General features: G+C 32.8%; 2 protein-coding genes across 3 annotated transcripts in view; one reads left to right on the plus strand and one right to left on the minus strand.

Moving 5' to 3' along the window:
• The window catches only part of LOC100643555 (UBA-like domain-containing protein 2), an 82,906-nt gene extending 69,678 nt beyond the window's left edge, over positions 1-13,228 (plus strand). The window contains exons 3-5 of one of the 2 annotated variants that reach the window (XM_048409110.1): positions 5,202-5,295; positions 8,640-8,761; positions 11,383-11,589. In XM_048409110.1, the coding sequence (XP_048265067.1) occupies positions 5,202-5,295; positions 8,640-8,719 (174 nt within the window). In that variant the 3' untranslated portion in view covers positions 8,720-8,761; positions 11,383-11,589. Of the gene's footprint in view, positions 1-5,201; positions 5,296-8,639; positions 8,762-11,382 lie in introns of both variants that reach the window. The other variant, XM_003403299.4, reaches the window with a different exon arrangement.
• A 536-nt stretch (positions 13,229-13,764) lies between these two features.
• LOC100643432 (1-phosphatidylinositol 3-phosphate 5-kinase) lies at positions 13,765-21,784 on the minus strand. Its single transcript, XM_003403298.4, has 14 exons — positions 21,538-21,784; positions 21,161-21,375; positions 20,885-21,074; positions 20,575-20,812; positions 20,273-20,479; positions 19,986-20,200; positions 19,578-19,920; positions 19,154-19,514; positions 18,813-19,083; positions 16,023-18,726; positions 15,376-15,926; positions 14,938-15,270; positions 14,692-14,853; positions 13,765-14,620 (listed from the first exon to the last, which is right to left on the minus strand). Exons 1-14 carry the CDS (start codon positions 21,650-21,652, stop codon positions 14,424-14,426), a joined length of 6,102 nt encoding a protein of 2,033 aa, XP_003403346.2. The 5' UTR covers positions 21,653-21,784; the 3' UTR covers positions 13,765-14,423.
• Between the last annotated feature and the right edge of the window lie 2,539 nt (positions 21,785-24,323).

The following is a 24,323-nucleotide window of genomic DNA, read 5'->3' on the forward strand; positions in this document are numbered from 1 at the left end:
CGAATTAAAAAGATATATATGATTCTACTTGGAAATATTTGTCATACGTATGTCCAGAACAATCATCGACACAATAGATCAATCGTGTCAAGTGACAGTCAGTGGCTCGCGAAAGTATTCCTACGCTTTGTCGACATCTTTTATGATCATATTACATGTGTTATTAGAAATATTTGGAAATCTAATTAGCACTGTAATAACATCCAATTATCACTATTACATTGGCAAAATTTTAAATAATTTTGAAAATATATATAGAAATTACAACACATTTAATAATTATATATTTAAGTATAGCATAAAAGTACTTTTTTTTTAAGTATATATATTGCAAAGATCACAAAAATATTTAAACAGACAATCATGCGCAATATCAATAAATCTCAGTATTTAGTGAAACCATCGTTAACACTTATTATATGTTTTAAAGTGACTGTTCATACTGTATACTAATTCTTTTTTAAATATAAGTTCGCAGTTAATATGTTGCAACTTCTATATGCGCATATAGAAGTTAATTTAATTTTCAGATTAAATTTAAAGTCAGTATGATATTGACAGCTGCAACTTGTTATAACGCTGATCAAATATTAAAATGTTTTATATAACACATACAATATGCGCATGAAAATTTTCCATAGTAAATGTACGAATACTTTTCTGATACACCGTACATTTCCTATTCAAATGTCACTGGTCGTATTAACAACGAAAGTTTTTCTATCAGCTTAGAAGACTCTTCCTAATCTGTCTCGTGATTAAAAATTAAATAATTTGAAGATAAAAAGCTTGTCGACTAATAAGATAGTTCTCTAGGGTATAACAATTACAAATGCCAATTTCTTACTTGATATTGACTTTTGAAAATCAATTCATAATATATTACAAATTAATTCAGTCGATTTGTAATATATTATTATTCGTAAGTGTGATGGTTACGGAGAACATAATCATCGCACCTTGATTTGACTGTAGTTTTGTAATTGAAATATGTCCAGTCAAAAATAAACAATGCTTTTAAGCGGTGGTGTATGTTGTTCATTATGAGATCGTGGCAGTCAATTATAAATTGCATCGTTATCAGCTGCACACGTTCGAGAAATTAATTAGTAGCATTTTTCTTGTCTTATTTTAACATCCTTACATCGAATAGTATCGAAGAGAAAAAAGAAAAAAAGGAGTAGGGAAATTCCTCAATCATCATCGTGCGTTAAATAGAGTGTTAATAAAATGTTTATTACTTAACTATTGCTGTACCGTATTGTCGAGGACAAATTATATCGTTACGTAAATATATAAACATAGGAACATGTGTTTTGAAAATATTTTAGCAGTTTATCTAATTTAAGCTAAAATTTGACCATTCGCCTTTTTTATCGGTGGTTATATCATTTAGGTTTTCCTTATAACTTGTTCCAACTCGTTGTACTCGATTATTCCAATCAATTAGAATATTCAAATATCACACAACATCGGAGAATTGATGTTGGAGCTGGTTGAATAAAATTATGCAATTTATGATACACATGTTTATGTAGTTTGCCATATACATCAATATGTGTTTATAATATTTTTCAAATATTCGTTATTACTTTCGTTCGCCATTCGTTATTACGTTATCTGTTTCAATATATGCTAATTGCTCGAGCAAAGCTGAACCCTAAGCAAAGAAAAAAAGGAAGACGTTGGAAAATTATTGACAATCTTGTCACGCGTCTTCCTATTTATTTATGTAATCAGTCAGAGAACAGTGTAGGAACACGTGTGCATCTCATATTGTTGCGTTCTGTCCACCTGGTACACTGACATCACATTCAGGAGCCGAAGGTTCGATGACCTTAACAACCGACGAGTTCTCACTCGCAGAAAGCTACTTTTGTCGTTCTCTTTTCAACCGCCTACCATAGACGCATGTACCGCTTCGTTGCGGCTTACGTAAAACGTTCGTTCGATATTTTTAGCTTTATAGGAGAAACCAACATCTTGTTCCGTATTTCCAAAATACAAATAGGAAACAAGCGTAACTTCTCCATAATAAAACCTCTCCTTGCCAGCAAATAGTTACGTTAGCCAAGCAAATTCGACAAATGAAATAGAAAATACGGTTCCGTAGCTATAAGACATCGCGTGTATTAATTTTATAGACAGGCTCACGAAAGTATTCCGTGAAAGTAACCGAATATCCTAATATTCAAATACCCTGATATCCGAACGCTTTATTATTCGAGCGTAACATTTCCCAGTAATGGATGCCTTTTTCCGTGTCAGATATGTACATATTTTTGCGAATGTTCGTGCATAGAGGGTACTCTTTCCTTCATTCGAACAAGCGAATTCGAATTCAGAATGAAATTAATAGCGTTCTATTCAAATATCGAGAGGAAATACGACGACGTCATTGAAAAACTAGAAACTAGCGTTAGTGCGACAGAATTAACAGAAACGCGTGATGTTGAAAAATAGAAGCACGATATTGAAAATTATTTAGGGCGCGTAGATTTACCGGACACTGGCAACCGTAGAAAAACCTTAAATATAGCGACGCGACGAAACGGTTTCATCGCGATAAACGCGACAATAATGACGATTTTATGCGAACGCAGGAGACAGCAAACGAAAGTGGTGACGAAGAGGTGCTCTCTCATGCCGAAGCATTCGTGGCATTCAAAAAAGAGCTTCGATGGTTCGAAGTACAAAGTGAATGTAACTCCACGCAGTTCACCTACGTTAAAAGAATCATGTGACTTTGCAGCCACAGGGATACAGGACCCATAAATATTTCAAGAGTCTGTCAATTGATCTTGATCTGTATTCGAATCAATGAAATTTCGCATAGGAAAAGTGATTGTTCAATTATTCCAGCAGTTTCCTCTCCCTCTTAGACCGGACAAGACAAGCTTTACTGTATATAATTAATAATAATAATAATAATAATAATATTTATTACGTATAAGACTTCATGTCTATTACAATAATAGTCTACTTTTTGGCACAGTGAATTGGTTTCCTTAGTATACATTTTTTTATCTTAGGTATAGTTATTCTATCTTTATAGCATAGGCAAATATACCTTTTCGATGAATATACCCGTATTGTGTATTATATCTCCTCAGTTTAAATTGGGTTGAACAGAAAGTTCATTCCTTTTTTCGTAGCAAGATGGATCGGAGTTTAAACAATAACTATTAGCCTCGATTTAATTGATCCAACCCGGTATCGTTGATTAATTAACAGACAACAACCGGACAGAGTGTAAAACAAACATTTTTGGAAATACTTGTTTCTCGTTGACCTGGCACAAGTTCAAACATGGCTCACTAACGCAACGCAATGCCACACGTGTCAATCGTAATACAATAAAAGTTGGTGCAACTTGGACAGCTAGTTGTACCCCATCTGCCATATTCTTCCGATCTTACACGCTCAGACTATCGCTTATTCCGCTCGTTGCGAAACCTCAACAATAAGAACTTGTGTTCTTTGAAAGACTGGAAAAACTGAGTGGAACGTTTCTTTTTCTCGGAAGACCAAGCAATTCTACGCCGATGGAATAACGAAGCTACCGCGAAGGTGGCGAAAAGTCATCGAAAGGAATGGCGCATACATCGATTGAAAACGATACACGTAAAGGGGAAGGCACGTCCTTCGGTTTGACCGTAAAAACGAAACGAACTTTCCGTTCAAATTGACCGAAGTTACCAGATACTTATATTATTTATACACAAGCATACAGAGTGGATTCTGCGCGTGAAAACGATGAAAAATAATACATACGGACGTATGACCATGTTTAACCTTGTTTGCCAATTATTAGCCAGTTTTATGTCGAAATAATTCTCTATCGAGAGATAGAAGTGGTTGAACCAATTTCACCTATCTATTTACCGAGAGAACTAAATATTTAACGTTGAATTCCTTGTATTTGAATTCTATAAACTTCTCTTTGCTATTTTTTTTTCTTTTTTTCGTTCCCAAATGCTACAGGACACCTTGTATATTTCGCACAGTAGATCGTCCATTACATTAATAAATCTTAAAATACCGATTCGACCATATTCAATACTTATTACATGTTTAAATCGGCTATTCGTGATGTATACTAATTTTTTGTTGAATGCACGTTTGCAAGTAAATATTTTCTAATTTCTATGTACATTTTCAGATTAATTTCGAGCTTTATAAATATAGCGATAACAGTTATATTTCACTGCATCGTGTTCGATGACTTTCGTGAAAATGAATTTAGAATGACAAGTTAAGGAATTGACACTTAAACAATTAATAATAACTGCATAGTATAGAGAGCAATACTCTTATAATAGTAATACCAAGATAATTGAGGTTAGACACGGGTATCCATAACGTCTCTAATAAACCATTTAAAATATAACGATGATATAATCAATTGATTTGCGTAAAACACGTAATAATATTTTTGTATCTCGTATCGAAAGCAAATAATTAACGAACAATAATTTCTATTTGCTATAAATGTTCTTTAAAGAGCGTAAATAAACTTCATGAATTTTTCCAGGAAAAATGTGAATATATGTGTGTGTATTATACAATTGAGGTTAGCAATAAATATCCATAATATTCACAATAAACGGTCCAACCTATAACAAGAATTAATTTGTTCAAGCAAAAACATAAAATCTTTGTATCTTGTGTGCAAAGTAAATAATTACGTAACCAGTAAAAGAATTTGATTTGTACGTTATACGTAAACATTTTCTAAAAAATGTAAATAAGCTTCATGAATTCTTCCAAAAAATATACCAATGTATAACGCGAAGAAAATGTTTACTTCGAAACATAAAGGAGATTGAATAAAACATTCCCAATCGAAAGGAGCGACAACCAGAAACATCTCTCGTAATAGTTTATAAATTGATATTCACCTCTTACGTAGTAGAATGCGAGAGTATGTAGAACGCTATCCCTAATCGGCATGTAAAACCTGTATCCTCTTAGGCCTTGTAGCGAAACACGCGAAAGAGGTTGATTGTAGGTATCGATCTTTAAACGAAGAATCTATGTTTATGGCCACGCAGACATGCGCCCTAGTCTCGACCTAAATAATCATGCACGCAACGTTCCAGGAACGTAAACAAACACATGCAGCTACCGTAATATAAGACGCCTGTATCGATGACGTTACCAAAACACGTAATCATTACAAAAATACGTTTCTTTTGTAGATAACGCCATGCAACACCCCGGCCACACCACCAAATTTCCCTGACGCGCTTTTGGCGTTCTCCAAAATGTCCGCAGGCGACAAAACTCCATCAGGTGAGTTTTGCTCTACGTTATTTATTTACTTATATTTATTATATATATATATATATCATTTATATTTATTTATTTATTTATACTATTTATATTTACTTTACATTGGACATGGTGTCACCGAACTGTTGGTACAAGCTGAAAGGATGGAAAATCTATATTAAAAAATAAGTCGAAAATGTGGGGTGACACTGTTTCGTACGGAGCTTCATTTTCGAAAAAATCGAGTTTGAAAATCAAGTATGCTTGAATATGGCTAATACCGGACTAGACGGAAATAAATAATCAATAGCAGGACATTTTAGATCCGAAATTAAGTCGAAAATGTAGAATAAGTTTTCCTCATGAGACTCTTTGTTCCCGAGAAAAATAAAAAGATCGTAGACGTGTACTAAATCATAGACCAGTTCTTAACTAAGCATGTTAATATACCTATTTTCTTGAAAATGAAGCCTTACAGGAAACAATTTCGTTGCATGTTTCTCACTTGTTTTCGCATTTAAAACAACCTCCTACCGATTATTTACTTATATCCAGTTGATAATTAATTAATTAATTGTCAAGTGACAAACCTGATACGCTTGCGACCATATGCTAGCCAGCACTAGTTTTACCACTTTAGACTACGGGAGAAAAGTGTATAATGTTTCGTTTGTACATAAAGCATATGGCCTAATGACCTGTCCTGACATTATAGAGAAATTGAAACTTAATGTTCCATCGAAAAACTTACGTCATCCTGAGCTATTGCGAGTTGAACGTCGTCGTACATTGTACGGTTATTTTAGCCGCCTCAACCTTATGATACTACATGCCAATAGTGCATATATAATACATCCACTGATCTTTATTCTGCAACCATCTCGCTTACTTAAATTCCAACGATCTCCTATATCGTTACAGATCTTGTCTGTCTCCTTGTTTTTGTTCTTATTCTGTTAGTTGGCAATTTTTGACACTATGTTCTATTTAAAAATACTTAGCTATTTTTTGTTAATCACACATTAGCCAGAACCGATCCTAGCTATTAAATACATAATAATTATAATTATTAATTGATTACTCATTTACTCGCGTATCTTTCCTCTTTTGTATTGCTAATGAGTTTTCTTGTCACGCTCACACACACACACACACACACGCGCGCGCGCGCGCGATATGTGATATACAAATGGAATAAAACAAAATAAATGTTCAAACTCGATTTTCTCGAGAATAAAATCTCAGACAAAAATTGTCACTCTACACTTTCGATTTGTTTCTTCATGTAAATTCGCTTTCTTTCGGCTTCTACCACCAATTCTGTAACAGCCTGTATATTTATTTTATATACAAGATATCTCAGCTAAATGAGATCGTCTATATATTTACGACTGTTATATATATATTTCTATATATTTACGACTATTTATAACGGTGGAAAGAATTTTTTCTCTAGTTTACTTCTTTAGGAGATTTCAATATATATATATATATATATATTTTTTTTTTTTTTCTTTTTTTGTTTACTTTCTTATATACATACTATATATTTTTTACACCAGTTGACATGATTTTTCATTGTCTGTACAAAAGTATCGCAAAATGTATGCCGGAAAATACACAGTTTAGAAGATATTTCGATTTTAATTCCGTTAAAATGTAGTGTATGAAAGATCAGGAAAACATAAACAGAAGAGTGTTCGCGTCTTTCCTCGTCTTTCATACTCCGAGCTTTAGAAAATTCGTTACGATATCTTTCGAAGTAAGCATTTTCAGACACGAGAACCTTTAATACTTTTGTATAGAGAATAAAAAATCACATCCGCCGCTGTAAAAAAAATATATAGAGATGTATATAAAAATATACCGCTACGCTTGAGATCTCGTGGAGAAATAACCTCGAGAAAAAATTATTTTAACCCATTACACGTGCTCCTTGAAACAGTTTAACTTGGTTTTATTTATTTTATTTTCTGTTAATCTAACTTAGCCCGAGAAGCTTTTTCATACAATCGTAAATAAGACAGATATCTAGGTGATTCCATTTAATTGAGGCAACCTGTATTATTTATTTTTGTTTCTTTTTTACGATGTATTTATACCTGATAAATGACTTTTTAATGTCGAAAAATTGTTTAGATATTTGTAATTTCCCGTTGTATGCGTCTTTTTAGTGATTTAATATTTCGTATAGTGATCTTTAGAAGTAAAATGACGTTATTAAATAGAATGCGGGTTTTTATGCAAATTCATAGTTTTATCAAGCTGATTAAAAAAATGAAACCTAAACAGAAATTTGTCTCACCTACTAAATATTGCAACGTGTGCTTTGCTTTGTATATCTGATGCATTTTTTCATATTACGCGCATTCTGTAAATTTTTCTTTAATAAGCTATTAAGATACAGTTGTGTGCAGAAATTTTCAGTCAACTTTAAACTTTTCACTTCACACCCCAAAAGTGATGTCGTACGAAATTTTAACTGATATTACGTAACAATATGTTGCGTAACAATGTTTATTTGTCATGTTGCTTCCTTGTATTTCCCATGCCCCTCTATCCAACTATTGTTAGTTATAATTCGTTTTGATATTAATTTTACAATCAGAAGAATATGCAACTATAATAATGAGATAGACCACTAATTTTAGCTGTCTGTTTATATTGCAAAAGCGTACAACATTTTAAACGATTCCTCCGCAAACACAACACGAAAATGCATTGCCATTTTTCTCTGAATCACGTTTTATGTTCGCTATGTTATTTTCCTTCCGGCGCGAGAATAGTTTTCAACTGCATTGCGCATACTAATCAATTTATATGGATGGAAGGGTGCATTCCTATACTTTGTAAGTCTTGGACGTTATTTCGTAACTGCGCTCTTATGATCCTTCGTGTCTAGCTTAAAATTGCATAAATTATCACGCGATTACGATTTCCAAGAATTTTATTATCTATCGGCCTTTTTTAGCTCTCTGTTCATGCAGAGAAATTTTTATACGATTAAGGTAAAAAACAATACGTTTTATTTAGTTGATGTTGCATTAACGCAACATTTCATTTGTCATTTTTTTCCAACCAATTTATATCGTTGAATTTTATTTCTTTCAAACGCTAAACAACATACACTTCGCTTATCTTCCAGCCAATCTACATTAGAGGAATCTTATTTTTCTAATTCCGCTTTACTGTTGCGAAAAAGGAATTCCAAATATTCCTCTCTTCCGATATCTTTCTCGTCGCTGTTTCTTTTCCTGTCCAGATTTTTTCATTCCGTTGACTCGTTCTTAAAGATTCATTCTGTGAAATTCGGAGCTACTCGAACATCTACAGCAGCGTAATAAATTATTTTTCCTTTTTTCCAGATCACAGAAATTCTCTTCGCGTATTATCTGATTTATGTAGCGAGCTTCCACGCAAAGTATTTTACGCTGCGTTTACGTAACTTTTATGCGTTATTTCGTTACTCGATCTTTAACGAGTTAAGGTAACATCTAAATATCTGTATATTAATTAGAAAATATTAAAATGTATATCAATGTATATGTTATATCTAATAATGCAACGTACAAAAATATATAATTAATATGATCCAAAGCATCTACAAACTTTCGAAAAGACGTTAACGTTGACACTGCTAATTCTAATTTAGCATGCTATTATGTAACAAGTTTAATACGCTTATGAAATGTGGCGATTTTCTATGAAGATAATTTATGTCCTACGGAATCTTAGATGGTATTAAACGTAAGCACTTGAAACTTGTCAATGTTATGCAATTCTAAGAAGCATTTTATTCAGTTCTGTAAGAAATATATACCGTGGTGAGAGATAAAAGTATTCGTACAGTCGATTTATTGCAGAAATAGAAAAAGATGTTATTGACTTTATGGGAGCAATCGATGTGCACGTTATATTTTGCACCAATGTTTCATATACGTTGCGGTCTACTTCTTCGTGAAAGAACATGTTATTGTATCTTACGTATCTACGGTCATTCGCAGTAATAAATATGCAGGAGCAAAAGTTAATCCATAAACGCCACGTAACATCGAGAAACGTCTTCGTTAAATTACGCTTTTATAAATTGAAATTAGAAACACAAATGGCGTGACTCACCGGGGGGTCACACCTTTTTCTTTACCATCAGGCGGCGTGATCCACCGGTGGCCCACGCCGTCAGATAGAAGCGCAGATTGTGGCACAGCGGTGGCTCACGCCAGGTTCAACGTGTTAATTACAACACAGATATCAATTGATAGCATCGTATCTTGCCCCGACAAAATGTTACAATCACGTGTGAATTTTATCTCATTATCTTTTTGTATTTTTGTATATTTTTTTATTTATTATTTCTTTGCATTTTTCTATTTATCACTTTCTTGTATATTTATCCTCCGTCATCTTTTCATTTAAATTGTACGAATACCTTCCTTGCTCGCTGTACGTTTACTACAGCACATATTACAATTTACATAAAATAATTTATTATAAAGTAATTGAGAAATTTGCAAATCTCTAACATAATCTGAATAACATAAATTACACTTGTTTATTTCAGTCACGGAGATCGCATGCTTTTCGTGCTTCATCCTTTTCGTAAAAACAAAGTATTATCATTTTCCATGACTCGATTATTTATTTCGAAGATAATTTATTTAAGGGCTCGTAAAAGTTATTCCATGCGCTATTAATTAAGAGCAGCAATTTATCAGGATGCGATAAATTATTGTCTGTTTGAAAACAATTGATTCGCGGAACTTCGCTGACTGAGGTTTTTTTTGTACTCCAAGTCCATCAAATCCACAAATATCTTTATCGCCTTTCTTTAATCCATTAAGGGCCAAGTAGTAAAATAACGAAAAAAAGTTGCGGAAACGCGTAACGTTATCGCAAGGTATAAAGAACGTAACTTACGTATTGTTTCAACTTCGTAAAAGAAAAAGAAAAAAAAACGGATACTTTACAGAAGCCCGCTATGCAAATCAGAAATATTAAAGAAATTTTTATTATTTTCCTCTAAATATTTCAATCTCTTCGAATTTCATATCATCGAGAAGCTTGGCTAGAGAAAGAGACAATAACGAAAAAATCTGAAGCAAATTGTTGGAATTTACGTCATAGAATAAATAAAGAGATGAAATCTTTGAACAGGTGCTTATAGGAATCGGAAGATTACAAAAAATGTAATAGACTTTAATCGTGTAAATTGATCAAAAAAGAATGACAGATGATATATTGGATAGGCGCAACGGTGGTTCTTAATTGGCGAATGTTCTTTGAATATTTTCATTGCGCGTTCCAGACAGCGTTTAATGAGTCAAACTCTCCGTTATTTTTAACGCGAGACATTCTCATAAACAGTGAAGAAAAATTAGCGAGCTCCTAGAACAGCGATTTCCTAGGCATTCTATACCTTTTCTCGAAAGAATCGCAGTGAGAAATACTCACGACATGTTACAAAAGAAAATACAGCGAAATGTGCTATAGCTAGAATGGACTAATTAGTTCTAGAATCTTGTTCGTTGTAGTAGTGCCATTTCGCTTTAGCATACGTAAAAATACATGTACATGTATATTGCACGTGTATATATACCGGTCCCTGGAAGTATTTAAACACTTATCACAGAAAACATATATGTCTATTGCATGTGCTACGCAAAATAGCACATTCTTTTATATGCAAGTGCATATCTTTTTTTTTATTTCATAGCATCGACTCATAATTTCATTAGCACTGTAATGAGACACGACTATCGTGATTACCATATTGATAGCATTTAAATCCAATCTGGAGATGCACAGTAGCTCATGAAAGTATTTAATTACTCACTACACAAAAATTGTATGTGTACACATAATTGAATGTATTATATACATAAAATTTTGTTAATACCGTTATGAGACAGGATTATCATGATTATTGTATTGATAAAATTTGAAACCGATCTAGAAATGTACAGTGGCTCGTGAAAGTATTTAATTACTCACCATAAAAAAATTTTATGTATATACATATGTGTTTATATATATATACATGTACACGTTATATAGAGAAATTTGAGTTAAATTGGAAGTGTAAATGGTAAATTGGTTCTTCGATTGCAGGAATGTCGCCGAGCCAAAATGGATTGCATCAGAACTCGATGCAGATGGGGATGGCGGCGCAACACCACGGAGGACGGTGTAGCGTGACCGGGAACACGCAACAGCAAACGCAAAGTCAACAATTGGGCCTAGGCGAGCCACAGAGATAAAAGAGACTTGCGATTCGGCGGCCCGTGCGCAAGATCCCGAGGTCGCACGATGTGCACGTAAACGGTGTTTAAAAACAGGAGGCAATGGTTTATAAAAGATCGACTGACTCGCCAGTGTTACACGCTGCGTAACCTCGAAAGCGATTTATTAGCTGAGATTCACGCGCTCGTATCTCCTCATCCCTAGAAGAAGGACGCATGATTTTTCTGCAAAGAAAACAAACAAAAAATCTCATGCGCAAAGAAAGAAAAACGCAGATTAATCACTTAGGACGTGCACGTCTCTAGAAGAAAACAAGATCTCCCTCTGTCTCTAATAGAAAGGAATCCTCACCTCTATCCTCATTGAATTGCACGATATACGTACGTGGATCTCTAGAGTAGCCGATACGACCCTCGTTTATTCTTGTTATTCTTTGATATATACATATATATATATACATATATATGGTGTACATCGAAACACAACACGTCGATCACGATCGAGCCTCTTCAGGACCTCTCGAAAAGAAACAAAAAAAAGCTCTTCTCTTCTTCCGTCGGATTATTCTGGTGATACGAGTAAGAGAGGGGGGAAGGGGGAAGAAAGAAGGGAAAAAGAAAACACGGAGAAGAAGGAAGAACACGAGAACGGAAGTTGCAAAGACTATTTTTTATTTTTTTCTTTCTCATTTCCTTTCCAAACGTGCTGCTGGGACGGTAGTTCCTATGGTTATGAAAGACAGCGATACTCTCCTTAGCGTTTATGAAATTAGTATGCGTCCAGAATGCCGCTTGATGTAAATGAATAGCGAGAAGCCTCCTCCACCGTCCCGAGTATCTTCCTTGTTGTTTCTCGATCTACAGACTCGCGGCTAGATAGGAAACATTTGCGGTTCGTGGGCCGCGGAAGTCAATGAGAAATCGAATACCACTTCCACACCATAGTACAAAAAATTGCCGGCACTGGATAGCGCTTAGCGATGAATGTTAGTTTATGTTTATTTTATTTCCTTTTCTTTCTCCTTTTTTTCTCTTTCTTTGGTAGTCGAACAAGATACATCGTGAATGTAATTCGATTCCGATTGACTATGAGTTGAGAAAAGGTTATTGTACTCGTATTTCTTGTCGTCCGTTTTGTTTTTGACGACGATCGAATTTAATACAGAGACTTTTATGTAAAATCCGATCATAGTCAACATTGTTTTATAATGATAGTAATAATATAAAATGACTAACGAAAGGTTGAAAAAGAAAAAAAAAGAATTGTTCATGCTCAACGCGACAAGAGCAATGAATAGAAACACGAGGCTAATATTATAATGAATGCGAAATTACGACGAATTATTATGTAAAAAATTGTAAAAAGGAATTTACTGATTATGTAATGTCCACTAAGTATTTATGTAAAGTTACTCGAAGAATTATATATGTATACATTTCTTAAAACGTCGTTTACACGAGAATATCACTTGCTCAGATAGTATATCCAGTGTAGGTCATTTTTGTTCTACGAGGAAAAAGGCAGTGGAGCCATATTAGCTGAGCTGTTTCATCGTCAATTGAATTTATAAATAGGAATACAAATAGGACTTTCGTACTACTTCACATGTTTCAATGATTTGATCCTAGAGTTCGTGTTATTCGCAGAAATTCTTGTACAACAGCTTATTGTAATTTACCTAACCAGTATATAATAAAACTGTTTTCCATTTCAATCAATCATTCTTACATAGGTATCGGTAATCGATGACGTATATCTAAAGTTTAGTTTCGCTCCGAACAATCTTTTTCTCACAATAGTTTACTTAAACGCGCAATGCATCTACTATCGATTCGTATTTAGTTTCAAACAAATGAAAGACATTTTATTATCCCTCTCTGAATAAATATATAGAATATTGAAATACATCAGCCAGATTTCTTACTTACAGTAATTAATAAAGTCATAGTCTCGAAAGATACAAGGGACATTATGATCAGTATAATCTAATTTTTAAAGATGGAATAGTTCAAATATTCGAGTTTCGCTGCAGCTTCATCATTATGCATTCATTTATGTAAATATGGTAGAAATGATGTTATACGAAAATTGAGTATGAGATGTTTTTCTGTAAGGTATACGCTTTAATGTCTTTTTTTTGTGTTTGTAACGTATAGATCAGTGTCGTATAATGTATTATAGTTTATACGTTATTATATTTTTCTTCTGTGACCTGATCATAAAATATAGCCGGTATATTAAAATTGTGTATTGGTATGACAAAATATATTTTTTTTTTAATTTTGTTCATTTTAAATACATAGAAATTTTGAAACACTGATCTAAACTATTATGAAAATACTATTATGTTATGAAACTCTTATTATTACTAAAATTATTATTATTGTTTATTTGATTATCAATAATAATAAATAATGTTTATGTACATAATTTTGAAAATTAATCTAAATAAAACATTAATAATGGTGCTTTCATAGACTTTTATATAATTTTACGTAATTCTCATTCACGCCCTTTGTGCTTCAAACTTGGAAAGACAATTCGCTTGGAAATTTTAATATTAACGTCTTATGTACATGTAATACAATGACCAATATATTAATAAATTCAAATACAAGCGACATAATTTGAATGTTACATCGCTATATAAATTATGAGATTAAAACTGTACAATGAGACTCTTCGTTATAATAATGGTAACATATTTTTATCACTTTTCCATTACAAAATATCGTAATGTCGACTAGTAAAAACAAAATTCTATAAATTATTAACATCCAATTACGTATCTTTATATGCAACACTGTTTGTTACATTTATGTCAGCTGCATAGAAAATATATATACAATATGTTTAGTATACAGTATTTGTGAAAAATTGGAAATCTCACTATATGAAAGTCATATTTATCATGTTTCTACTCCTCTACCTAAACCAGACCACCTGTCCGGTACAGGTAAGAAATATCGGTGCATAGCAGCTATGAAACGAGCTCGATATTCTTCTGGAGATATTATTGTTGGCAATTTTCCCTGGCCACCTAGTATGCCCGTTTTCTTCACCATTGTTTCTAACTTCTTGTCCCAAGTAAACGTTCGTATATAATCTGTAATTATAATAATAGTTCCAAGATATCTTGTATCTAGAAATATTACATTCATAATTCTCTAAACTTACCTATTATACCTAGGACGAGTTCATCTGAATTTGGTTCTAAACCTACTAATAGCGAATAATCCATCACAGAATTATCAGCCAGGAATTTTGTGTCTTGTTCAATAGCTCTATTTAAAACCGCTTTGGAATGTGATCTAATATAGAGCGGCGAATCGCAGCTCACTAGAAATATATCCTATATGTATTTGACTGAGAAATTTTTATACGTATATCTATATAAAATAATATTAGCACAACACCACTTACTATTCAATAAATTTTCATCGAGCAATACAAGTTCTCCTTCGTGACATGTATCATCAGGATTTACAAGGCGATTTCTCACTGATCCCTTCAAATCAAATTTGTCTGTTATCGTTCTCTTGTAAAATAAGTTCTCCATCACTAATACACTAGTTCGAAGTGCTGCATTTGTTGTATTGTTTTTAAAAGATACTCTGTAAACGCCGACTATCTTTCCTAACAATGTCGGCTGCTTAGTCTGTTGACATTTTTCCATATAGGAAAAGTAATTTGGTGCAAAATCAATAAATATTTGCATTTCTAGTCTAGACATCTCTTTTATAATAAACCTATCGTCTGTAACAAATAATGTATCGACCAAGAAAATTAATACATAGGGCAGTTTATTTCGTACTTTTTTACGTAACGTAAACATATACGTATATTCATATAATATTATACCTCGACTTTTGCAGAAACTGCTTCCGCTTTTTCCACCTCTTGCAGCCCATTGTACACTTCGACATAAACTTCTTGTAAAACCATCCTCTCCACACGGTAAAACATTTTCTCTAAAAGCAGCAAATTGTGCAGCGAAATATATTCTACAATAGAAATTTGTCGTTGCATCGTTAAATTGAACTTCGATGTAATTTTGCTGTTTTGTTGTTTTCTTGTCCTCATCCGTGTCTGTTGTCGTTGATGGATTTTGTATGCTAGAATCCGTATTTGAAATAGTTTTATCACAGTCTAAGGGACTTGCAGGATTTGGACTATTTCCTCGGAAAAATGACAAAACAGATGGCCGTTTAAATTCTCCAGATTGGATCACATCAGGAAGATTCTCTTTATTTTCGGGGAATTTACGCTTATTTAAGGGACTGGGATTTAAATCAGGTCCTTTCGTCGTACGCATTAATTCCTGAAGTACATGTTTATAGTCGTGTGAATCTAGTGCATATGCGATTATAGATGAAGGCTCTGATTCATATACCACTATAGGTACGACTGATCTGTAAAACAAATATATTTTAGAATATTAACTAATTATGTATAATTATTTTCTAACATACTAAATATATAGAAATGTTTTAATATAATCAACAAACCCAAGAGGAAGTAAATGATGTTCTAAAGTCCCTAAAGGATTTACTATCGGCTGAGTAACAGGAACAGAAGGTAATAGTTGTGATAGAATAGTCTTTTTCTTTTTCTTTTTATCTGGTATGTCATCAAAAGTAATAGGCAAAACATCAGAATGTGATCTTTGATGCATTTTTGGAGATTCTTGAATAATAACAATGTCTTCAGGATTATTATTTTCTAAGACTTCGTTGTCTGAATTTTCTAAACCTTCCATTCCTTGTAAGTCATTTTGTGCAGCAGCAATGGCATCAACAGCATTATAATCCGCTGACATAGGACTTAAATCTTCTAACTGCGATTCTGATGCAGTATCTTCTGTTATATATCCATCTGTATCAATTATACTATTACTTCCAGTCGTTAACGATCGTTCAGTAAATCGTCTTGGTCTTTCATCTTTCTTTTTAACAGACATTTCCAAGATGTTTGCATTCCAAGTAAATACAACTTCTGATATTATTCGTTTGAGAATTACTATTCCATCTTCAATTCTAAACATTAGAGCTTGAACTTGCTTTTCAGATACTTTTCCTTCGAGTTTTTTGTTCTCCAAAGTGGGGGACGTCAATTTCAATTGAATTTCTTCAATTTTATTTTTGAAATACTGTTGATCCTTAGATAGCTGCTGTTTAACAGCATTTAAAATATCTATATCAGTTTGTAAAGTTGTCAATTTTTCTCGTATACAAGAAAAAACTTCGTCTCCTTTCAATGCTATACTTTTCATCTCTTCTATCACATCTGCATGTTGTTTTGGATCATACATAATATTTATCACCGGAGGTGGAAGTGAAATCTCCCATTGCGATATTTTTGTGTATTTAAACACAGCTAACATATTTTTCTTTGTGAAATATTGATAATGATCATGATGAAGTGAGTGTTGACAAGTATCTGTTCCGCGTCTGGTGTACGCGCTTCCATGAAACCGTAATTCCAAATACTTTGCAAAAGATAAAGACCAAGTATCATCCGACATTGGAACTACTGGTGAAACGCTTTTACATTTCATACACTTGCTCCACATTAAAATTTGATTTGCATTCTCTTGAGAAAATGGATCGGTGCTCATTTCACTTAAACTAATATATATACATCCACCGTCGTGTGCAAACCGTCGGATATGATGAGCGATTTGTGCTCGACATGCTTGAGCAGGACATTTATATTCAGATGTTAAACAATAACGTTCCAAGAAACGTCCAAGCGCAATATCATTTCTTCCATATAAATCCATATTAACTACCCAAGGATTTACGCAAAATGCTGGTGTATCATTATTACCAGTATGTGAGAAACTACAAAATAACACAGATAAACGTTGATGACTAGCAGGATCTAAACAATCGGGCCACATAGGAGGTTGTTCAGTTACTTCTGATTGTATCGGAATTTGTTTATCCGATAAAACATTATTCGTTGGATATAAGCGACTACCACATGCTCTAAAATTGGCTAATAAAGCTTGTACCTTTCGGCTATCCACATCTGTAGTTAATCTCGCTTGAACGAATGGATGTTGTGGTTTTAATTTTAAATTCACTAATGGGTTTTCAGTTACAGATTGTTCTATAAATACATTACCCGTTTTAATTTCTTTTACTTTATCCATAAATTGTACAGAATAAAAAATTTCTCTCGGGAAAAAACTTCGCAATATGCAATTTCTTCCTGTCTCAGTTTCTAAATAAGGAACAGAAAATTTTAAATAAGGCGATACGCTTAATATAGTGCCTTCTAATGCTTTCTTAAATTTATTTAATAATGGTAAATCGGCAACGCTCAAATGTTGTCCATTTGGACTAGTTTGACTAAAGACATCTTCTTCATCTTCATTTAAGTATTGATGAAGAGGATCACTACGATCGCTAATAGATTCACCATAAATACGTTTTTCTTCTGAGGCAACTTTATCTTTTATTTTTGATTTTTCAACTTCTTCTTTAATATTTTTATTTACTTTCATCGTTTTCTTTCCACCAAATAATTCCACTGTACTATTTGTATCTTGTTTGCCATCTATATCAAGATCGGAACTATTATTTAAATTATCATTGTTTGTTTTACTTGTTAGGCAATTCCCTGCAGCTTTTTCGTCAATTACAGAAGATTTTGTTTTGGGCTTAAATAATTTTAAAGTATCATAAGGATCAATATCTTCAGATAATATAGAAGATATTTGTTTAATGGAGTTTGAAGGTAACATATTCTCAGTCTGATATGAAACTATGTCTTTTATTGGTGTACCTTCATTTAATGAAAGTTCTATTTCTAGACATAGTTTATCACTTGATACGCTTCCAGAATCTTCTTGAACTTCTGATACCTTTAAAATTTCCTGACTTTCTGTATATTCTTTGCAATGACCCAATAACAAATCATTTTCTTCACTAGCTTTAGCATGTAATATTTTATTGGTTTCTTGAAAGTCTTTGAAATCTTTGCACGTTTCATCCAAAAATGGATTATCTTTAGGCGATGGTGGTCTTGCAAATTCATCCATAAGAAATGACTTTTCGAGACGCCAAGAATAAGCAGCAAAGATCATCATTGAAGTTACATTCTTTACTTTTTTTAATTCTGTTTGAGAACCACCTCGTAACAAGATTGTAGCTCCTAAATGTGGATTTGCACATCCCTCAAAGTACATTAACGTTTTAATACCATCTAAAAAAAAAGAAATAAGATATTAAGGTTTAGTTTACTAAAGAAAAATTTAATAGAGAGAAAAATTGTAATGTTTTATTACTCACTTTTATCATTCGAAAAGTTTCGCAAATAAAATTTTTTACATGTACCAAGCATATACCTTGCACTTATGTGTGCATCAATAGTATTCACGATATTAGCACCTGTACACCGTGCAATCCTTTCAAGAACACTGAGTTTTACGTTCAAAACAAGTGTTACTCCACATTCTCTGAGTCTATCTTGTGCTAATCTTGAAACAGAACGATGTACTAGTACAACATCTGGTCCAAGTGCCGTAATCCTAGCAACTGTGTGACCCAAATATTCGTTTTCCTACAAAACAATGTTTTTCTGATATATTTATGATGTGAAAATAATAGTATTATTAAATTCTTCTTCATACTTGTAACATCACAGGTTCTAAACTTAATAATTTTCCTTCTACGCGTTGATACATGAGTCCACACTGAAGTAATAAAATTTTTGGATGAGCTATCATTGCGTTCATTCCTCTGTGTGCAACATTTTTTGTACAAACTACACCAGACACAATTTCACAATCATCTCTACTTCCGCCAGGACATTTCTTTATTTGTACATATTGTCGAATATCCAAATCATCCACATTATGATTTAAATCTGGTCTAACAAAATCAATAATTTGATGGGCGATGGGGAGTATTACTTCTGACCAACTTTGTGATAAACCTTCTTTATTAAGAAGTTGCTTAATTAGTGAATCTTCATGTTGCTTGTACGCAGATCTATAATTAAGTATATTTAAATATAAATGTTATTATCGTTGTTAATATATATTTGATACTCACGTTAGACATTCATATGCATGTAGTTCTCCAAACACAGTTCGCAAATTTGTTGGTTTATGCCAACCATTCTTTTCTTTAAATTCTTGTACTTGTAGTGTATCATTTAAAAGATCATCAGCAATCTTAAAATTACATTTATGTGATTTTACTGTGACTTCCTTCTGTTCAATTATACCATCACTACTATCTACAGAAATTGTAGTTAAGTCTTCCGATGTAGGTCTTTTTAATGTAACAGTAGATGCTTCCAAGTTTAAATCCAAATAAAAACTTGAACTAGATGATGGTAAACGTCCAGTTGTTTGTTGGACTGAATTCGAAGGTTTTGTTTCACTTTCTGAATCTAAAATTTACATGTGTTAACAATTTTATATGTACAAAATAGTTTATATAAATATTTCATATTACCAGTTGTTGAATCATGTTGTGGGATAGTTTTTACCCATGCTGGTTCTTGAGCATCACAGGTATTTTGAGTCTCAATTAACAAATCCATGCTTTGCATATTCGATAATTTGACTGGCTTAAATATAGTTGCTGTATCACTAAATATATTATCAGCAACTACTGGTTCTATGAAACCAGCTTCCAGCAATGCCTGGCCTATAGCAGTAGCTTGCACTCTATAAAATATTACATTTCAGTAATCATTGTTCTTTCTATTATACTTTCTCTTATATCTGTTTTAGCTTTACCGAGTAGCTGCTTTATTTTGTGCTATCATCCAATTTACTAATTCATTGGCCAGAAAGCAATTATGATAACTTTTTAGTCTAACTCTATGTGTTTGTAAGATAATTGCTTGACTGGATCTAAATAATTCTTCATAAATCATTCTCAAAGAGGCTGAATTCTGTAAGACGATAGAACGTTCCTGTGATGTTAAGTAACTAGTTGTTGGCCTGAAAATCATATTTCACAAATCTTAAATCATATTAAATTATAACATTTAGCTAGATACACTAGAGACATTAGCTAGAGACAGCTAAAAATATACCGTCCAATAGCATATTTTTCTTCCATATACCCTACACTTGGTTTCCTATAGATTGAACTTTCATCTTCTACTGATTCATTTGAACATTTCTGTGTGACAGGTGGTGAATTATTTCCATATTTAACTTGCAGGTCTTCTTGCAATGCCTTTAAATCTGCTGATAGATCGCTTCTCATGTCTGATGATTGTAAATAAGATAAAACTACTTTGCAACAATATGTACACACTCTGAGATCACCTATTACAAAAAGATTATTATTATCAAGTGCAAATAAATACAATAAAAAATAACCATTTATCATTTATATACCAGTGCATCCCATAACTTTTCCAGGAATCTGATCAGAGCAACATTTTGAACAGAATATTTGTCCACAAACACGGCAATGATGTCTTCTGCGAAAAGTTGTAAATCGTTCACCACATTCATAACACTGCTTGCTTACACTATCTGGCATCCAATAGCTTCTTAATTGAGAATCTTTGTACGAGCGTAAGTTCTATATTAAATTAACAATATTAATATCATTAGTAATTCAAATAATTTATACTGCAAAATATTCTTAAGGCAGGTATCATTACTTACACTACTTTTCAAAGCTACAATATTACTAATACGTTTTAATACATTTGGTAAACTTCTTCCTTCACGAGTATCTAATGGAAAGTTCATCATACTTGAGCTGTCATCTTCAGGTGATTTTTCAGTACTCTCTGACTGTTTCCAAGATTCAGAATCAGACGAGCTTTGTTCTTCATTGGTAGTAGAAGAGATTGTAGAATCATCAACATTTTGTGAACCTAAAAATTAAGCATGTATTATATATATATATATTAATTGTTAATTTAAATATTCATTCTTTAGCTCGTATTTATACATACTAAAATGTAAGCCACAAGTAAATTAAGTTATCCCAAGTTGTAATACTGAAGAAAATATATTGTAATAATTAAACATCTTACCTTTAGTAAAGTTAAAAAATTTGGAAAATAAAGAAGCTACAACAGGTTGGCTTTCTTCAGGACTTAACGGAGCGAACTCCGTAAGTTTAGACGGTGAGTTCATATTTTTGTTCATTTTGTTCAATGCTATCTTCCAATAAACATTTTTAGGATGAACTTTTCACTAGACACTGTCTTCGTACCTACGTCGATTAACGTATACGAATAAAAGATTTTGACAGAAATGTCAGATGTTTGCGTGCCTAAATCATAACACACTTACGCTTACTACAGATGGCACTGTACACAATGTGCAAAAATTAAAAATATAGCATTACTTCATCTACATATAGGTTGACATATAACGTATCAACTTTATTAAAATTTGTTCATTATTCGTCATATTTTTGAGAAAATAATTAGAAAAATAGAACGGTAGAAAATTATTTGAATTACCAAGTACTATAAAAAGCACTATACTTTGGATATTTTATATATTTTTTCATATTATGTGCATTCTGTGCGATTTTACACTTTCAAGTTTCTTATAAATACATAAAAATACGCGGGCTATTTATGATTTAACCTAAAACATAAAATTATTAAAAATTCTTATGAACAAAATATTTAAGTTTGTTTTTTATTTAAAAATTTGTATAAGTACCATTTTATACAAATTATACTTGATGCATAAATTCAAATTAATTTGTATGTTATTTATTTACATGTATTAAATAATTGATTTTTTTTAAGCAATATATAATTTATATAAAAGTAGGTATTATGAAGCTTATTACGTAAAGCTGCTAAGTATATCACATGTGTATTCGATATAACATCATTATCTATCCATTATAGTACGATAACATACTTCTATTATATTGTTAGTATGTAAGTGTATAAAATATACGTTTTTTAAATTGATATATACATTGTCTGAATTGCATCGCAATTTTGTTTATTTTTGCAATTATTCTAATTTTTATGCAAAACTTATAAGAAATTTATACAATATTTTATTATACATACGAAAGGTGCAAATAAAGATACGATAATAAAAAAAAAGATAGAGAAATAAAATTTAATATTTAATTTGAAATTAGGGAAACATTAAGTAAATATCTTTGACTTTCTCGCACATAAACTATCATGAATATAATAACATGAGGTGGAGAACGTGTAGGGTGTTATTAAATTACTCGGTACTTTAACTTCATCAGTGTTTATTTCGATGACTAGTGTGCATCGTTTTAAATCGGACTACGTAACGTCGAGCTCACGTGATATCGATACTGATCAGATACTGACTCGATACTCACTCTCGAACTTTTCCTCGTTTTCCTTCATATATGCCGAGGTCCTCCGAAGAGAAAGTTTTCTTCCAAAATGGGGATAGAAAAACTCGTAGACGATAAAACAATAAATTTTCCTCGCAAGCTCACGCACTTTTTACTAAGTCCCAGAGTTTATTCTTTTCGACGTCGTTTCGGGCTCGGACGTTTCGCAGTCCATGCGGCCAATACATGCGCTTTAACCCTGGAATTTTCTCTACGGCCATGGACCGCTACATCAGTGGTAACGTTTTTTTTCTTGTTTTACAATGGTTGTTGCAGATAGATTTTACATGCTAAGCTTATTCTATTGACTTATCTATAACCTGCCTGGAATCTCTCAAGAAAGCGAACTTTCCTATCTGCGTGAGTGATGTAACTATTTCTTTAATTTTCTTCGCTCCGAACTGCCCGCTCATAGATTTTCCTGAGGTTGTTAATGCTCGATGTCGTCGGGTACTACAAAAGCGAGTTTCCGTTGTCTATGGAAACTGTTGTGTTTTCGTTGTTGATTTCTATTATAAAATTTTTATCTCCGGTATCACCTTATTATATCACCTTAAGGTGGTTGTAAGGGGTTTCTGACGGCGTCGTTACGCAAGAATATGTATGGTGATGACGCGAGTTCGCGGGAGATGAAAATTTTCTTCGTGCCATATTGTACGATCAGTTGTGGTGTGATTTTTTTGATCTGTTCTTTTACTTGGTTGGCGTATTCTAAGTTCACTTGCTGAGTCGCGGTTAAAAAAAACTCTGCCGGTAATCGTATTCCGGTGCCATAAACCATTTCTCACTCCTGCTCGGACAGCCGAGGAGGACGGACGTGTCTAGACGGTCGTCCTCTCCAGGTATAAGTGAATAGTGAAAAAGTGCTCCAAAGTAATAGTGCTGCAAAGTGATAGTGAGGAGGAAATAAAATAACAATGCAGATACCAACTATAAACATAGCAACAAAAGGAGAAACATATTATATAAAAACCAAACAAATTAACATGGAGACAGAAGAAACAAAAGAGCATCGGGGACAGGAAGATAGCAATTCAGAACATGAAAGATACTACCAGGACGAAAGCTGGAAGCCAGTGAAGGCTAGCAAAAAACGCAAAACAACCACAGACATAAGTGCCATAGGAAACCCAGTTACAGAAAAGCAGCGATGGCTGCAAGAATTACCATTAAGTAACTCCTTCAACTCACTAACTGAAGAAATAGACGCTGACCCCGTAAATAAAACCACTATCCAAACAAACCATATTACAAAACCACCACCAATCTTTGTTGAGGCCCAAATAATAGACCCGCTCATCGATCTACTAAATAATCTAGATGAGAAAAACAACTACACAATAAAGCAAACAAAATTGGATCAAGTAAAAATACAAACAAACACACCAGAATCATTTAGGAAAGTTATAAAAGCATTAAAAGAAAAAAATGCTATCTACCACACGTATCAGCTTAAAACTGAAAGGAGCT

Source organism: Bombus terrestris, chromosome 10, assembly GCF_910591885.1.
Source record: "Bombus terrestris chromosome 10, iyBomTerr1.2, whole genome shotgun sequence".
Classification (NCBI taxonomy): Eukaryota; Metazoa; Arthropoda; class Insecta; order Hymenoptera; family Apidae; genus Bombus; species Bombus terrestris.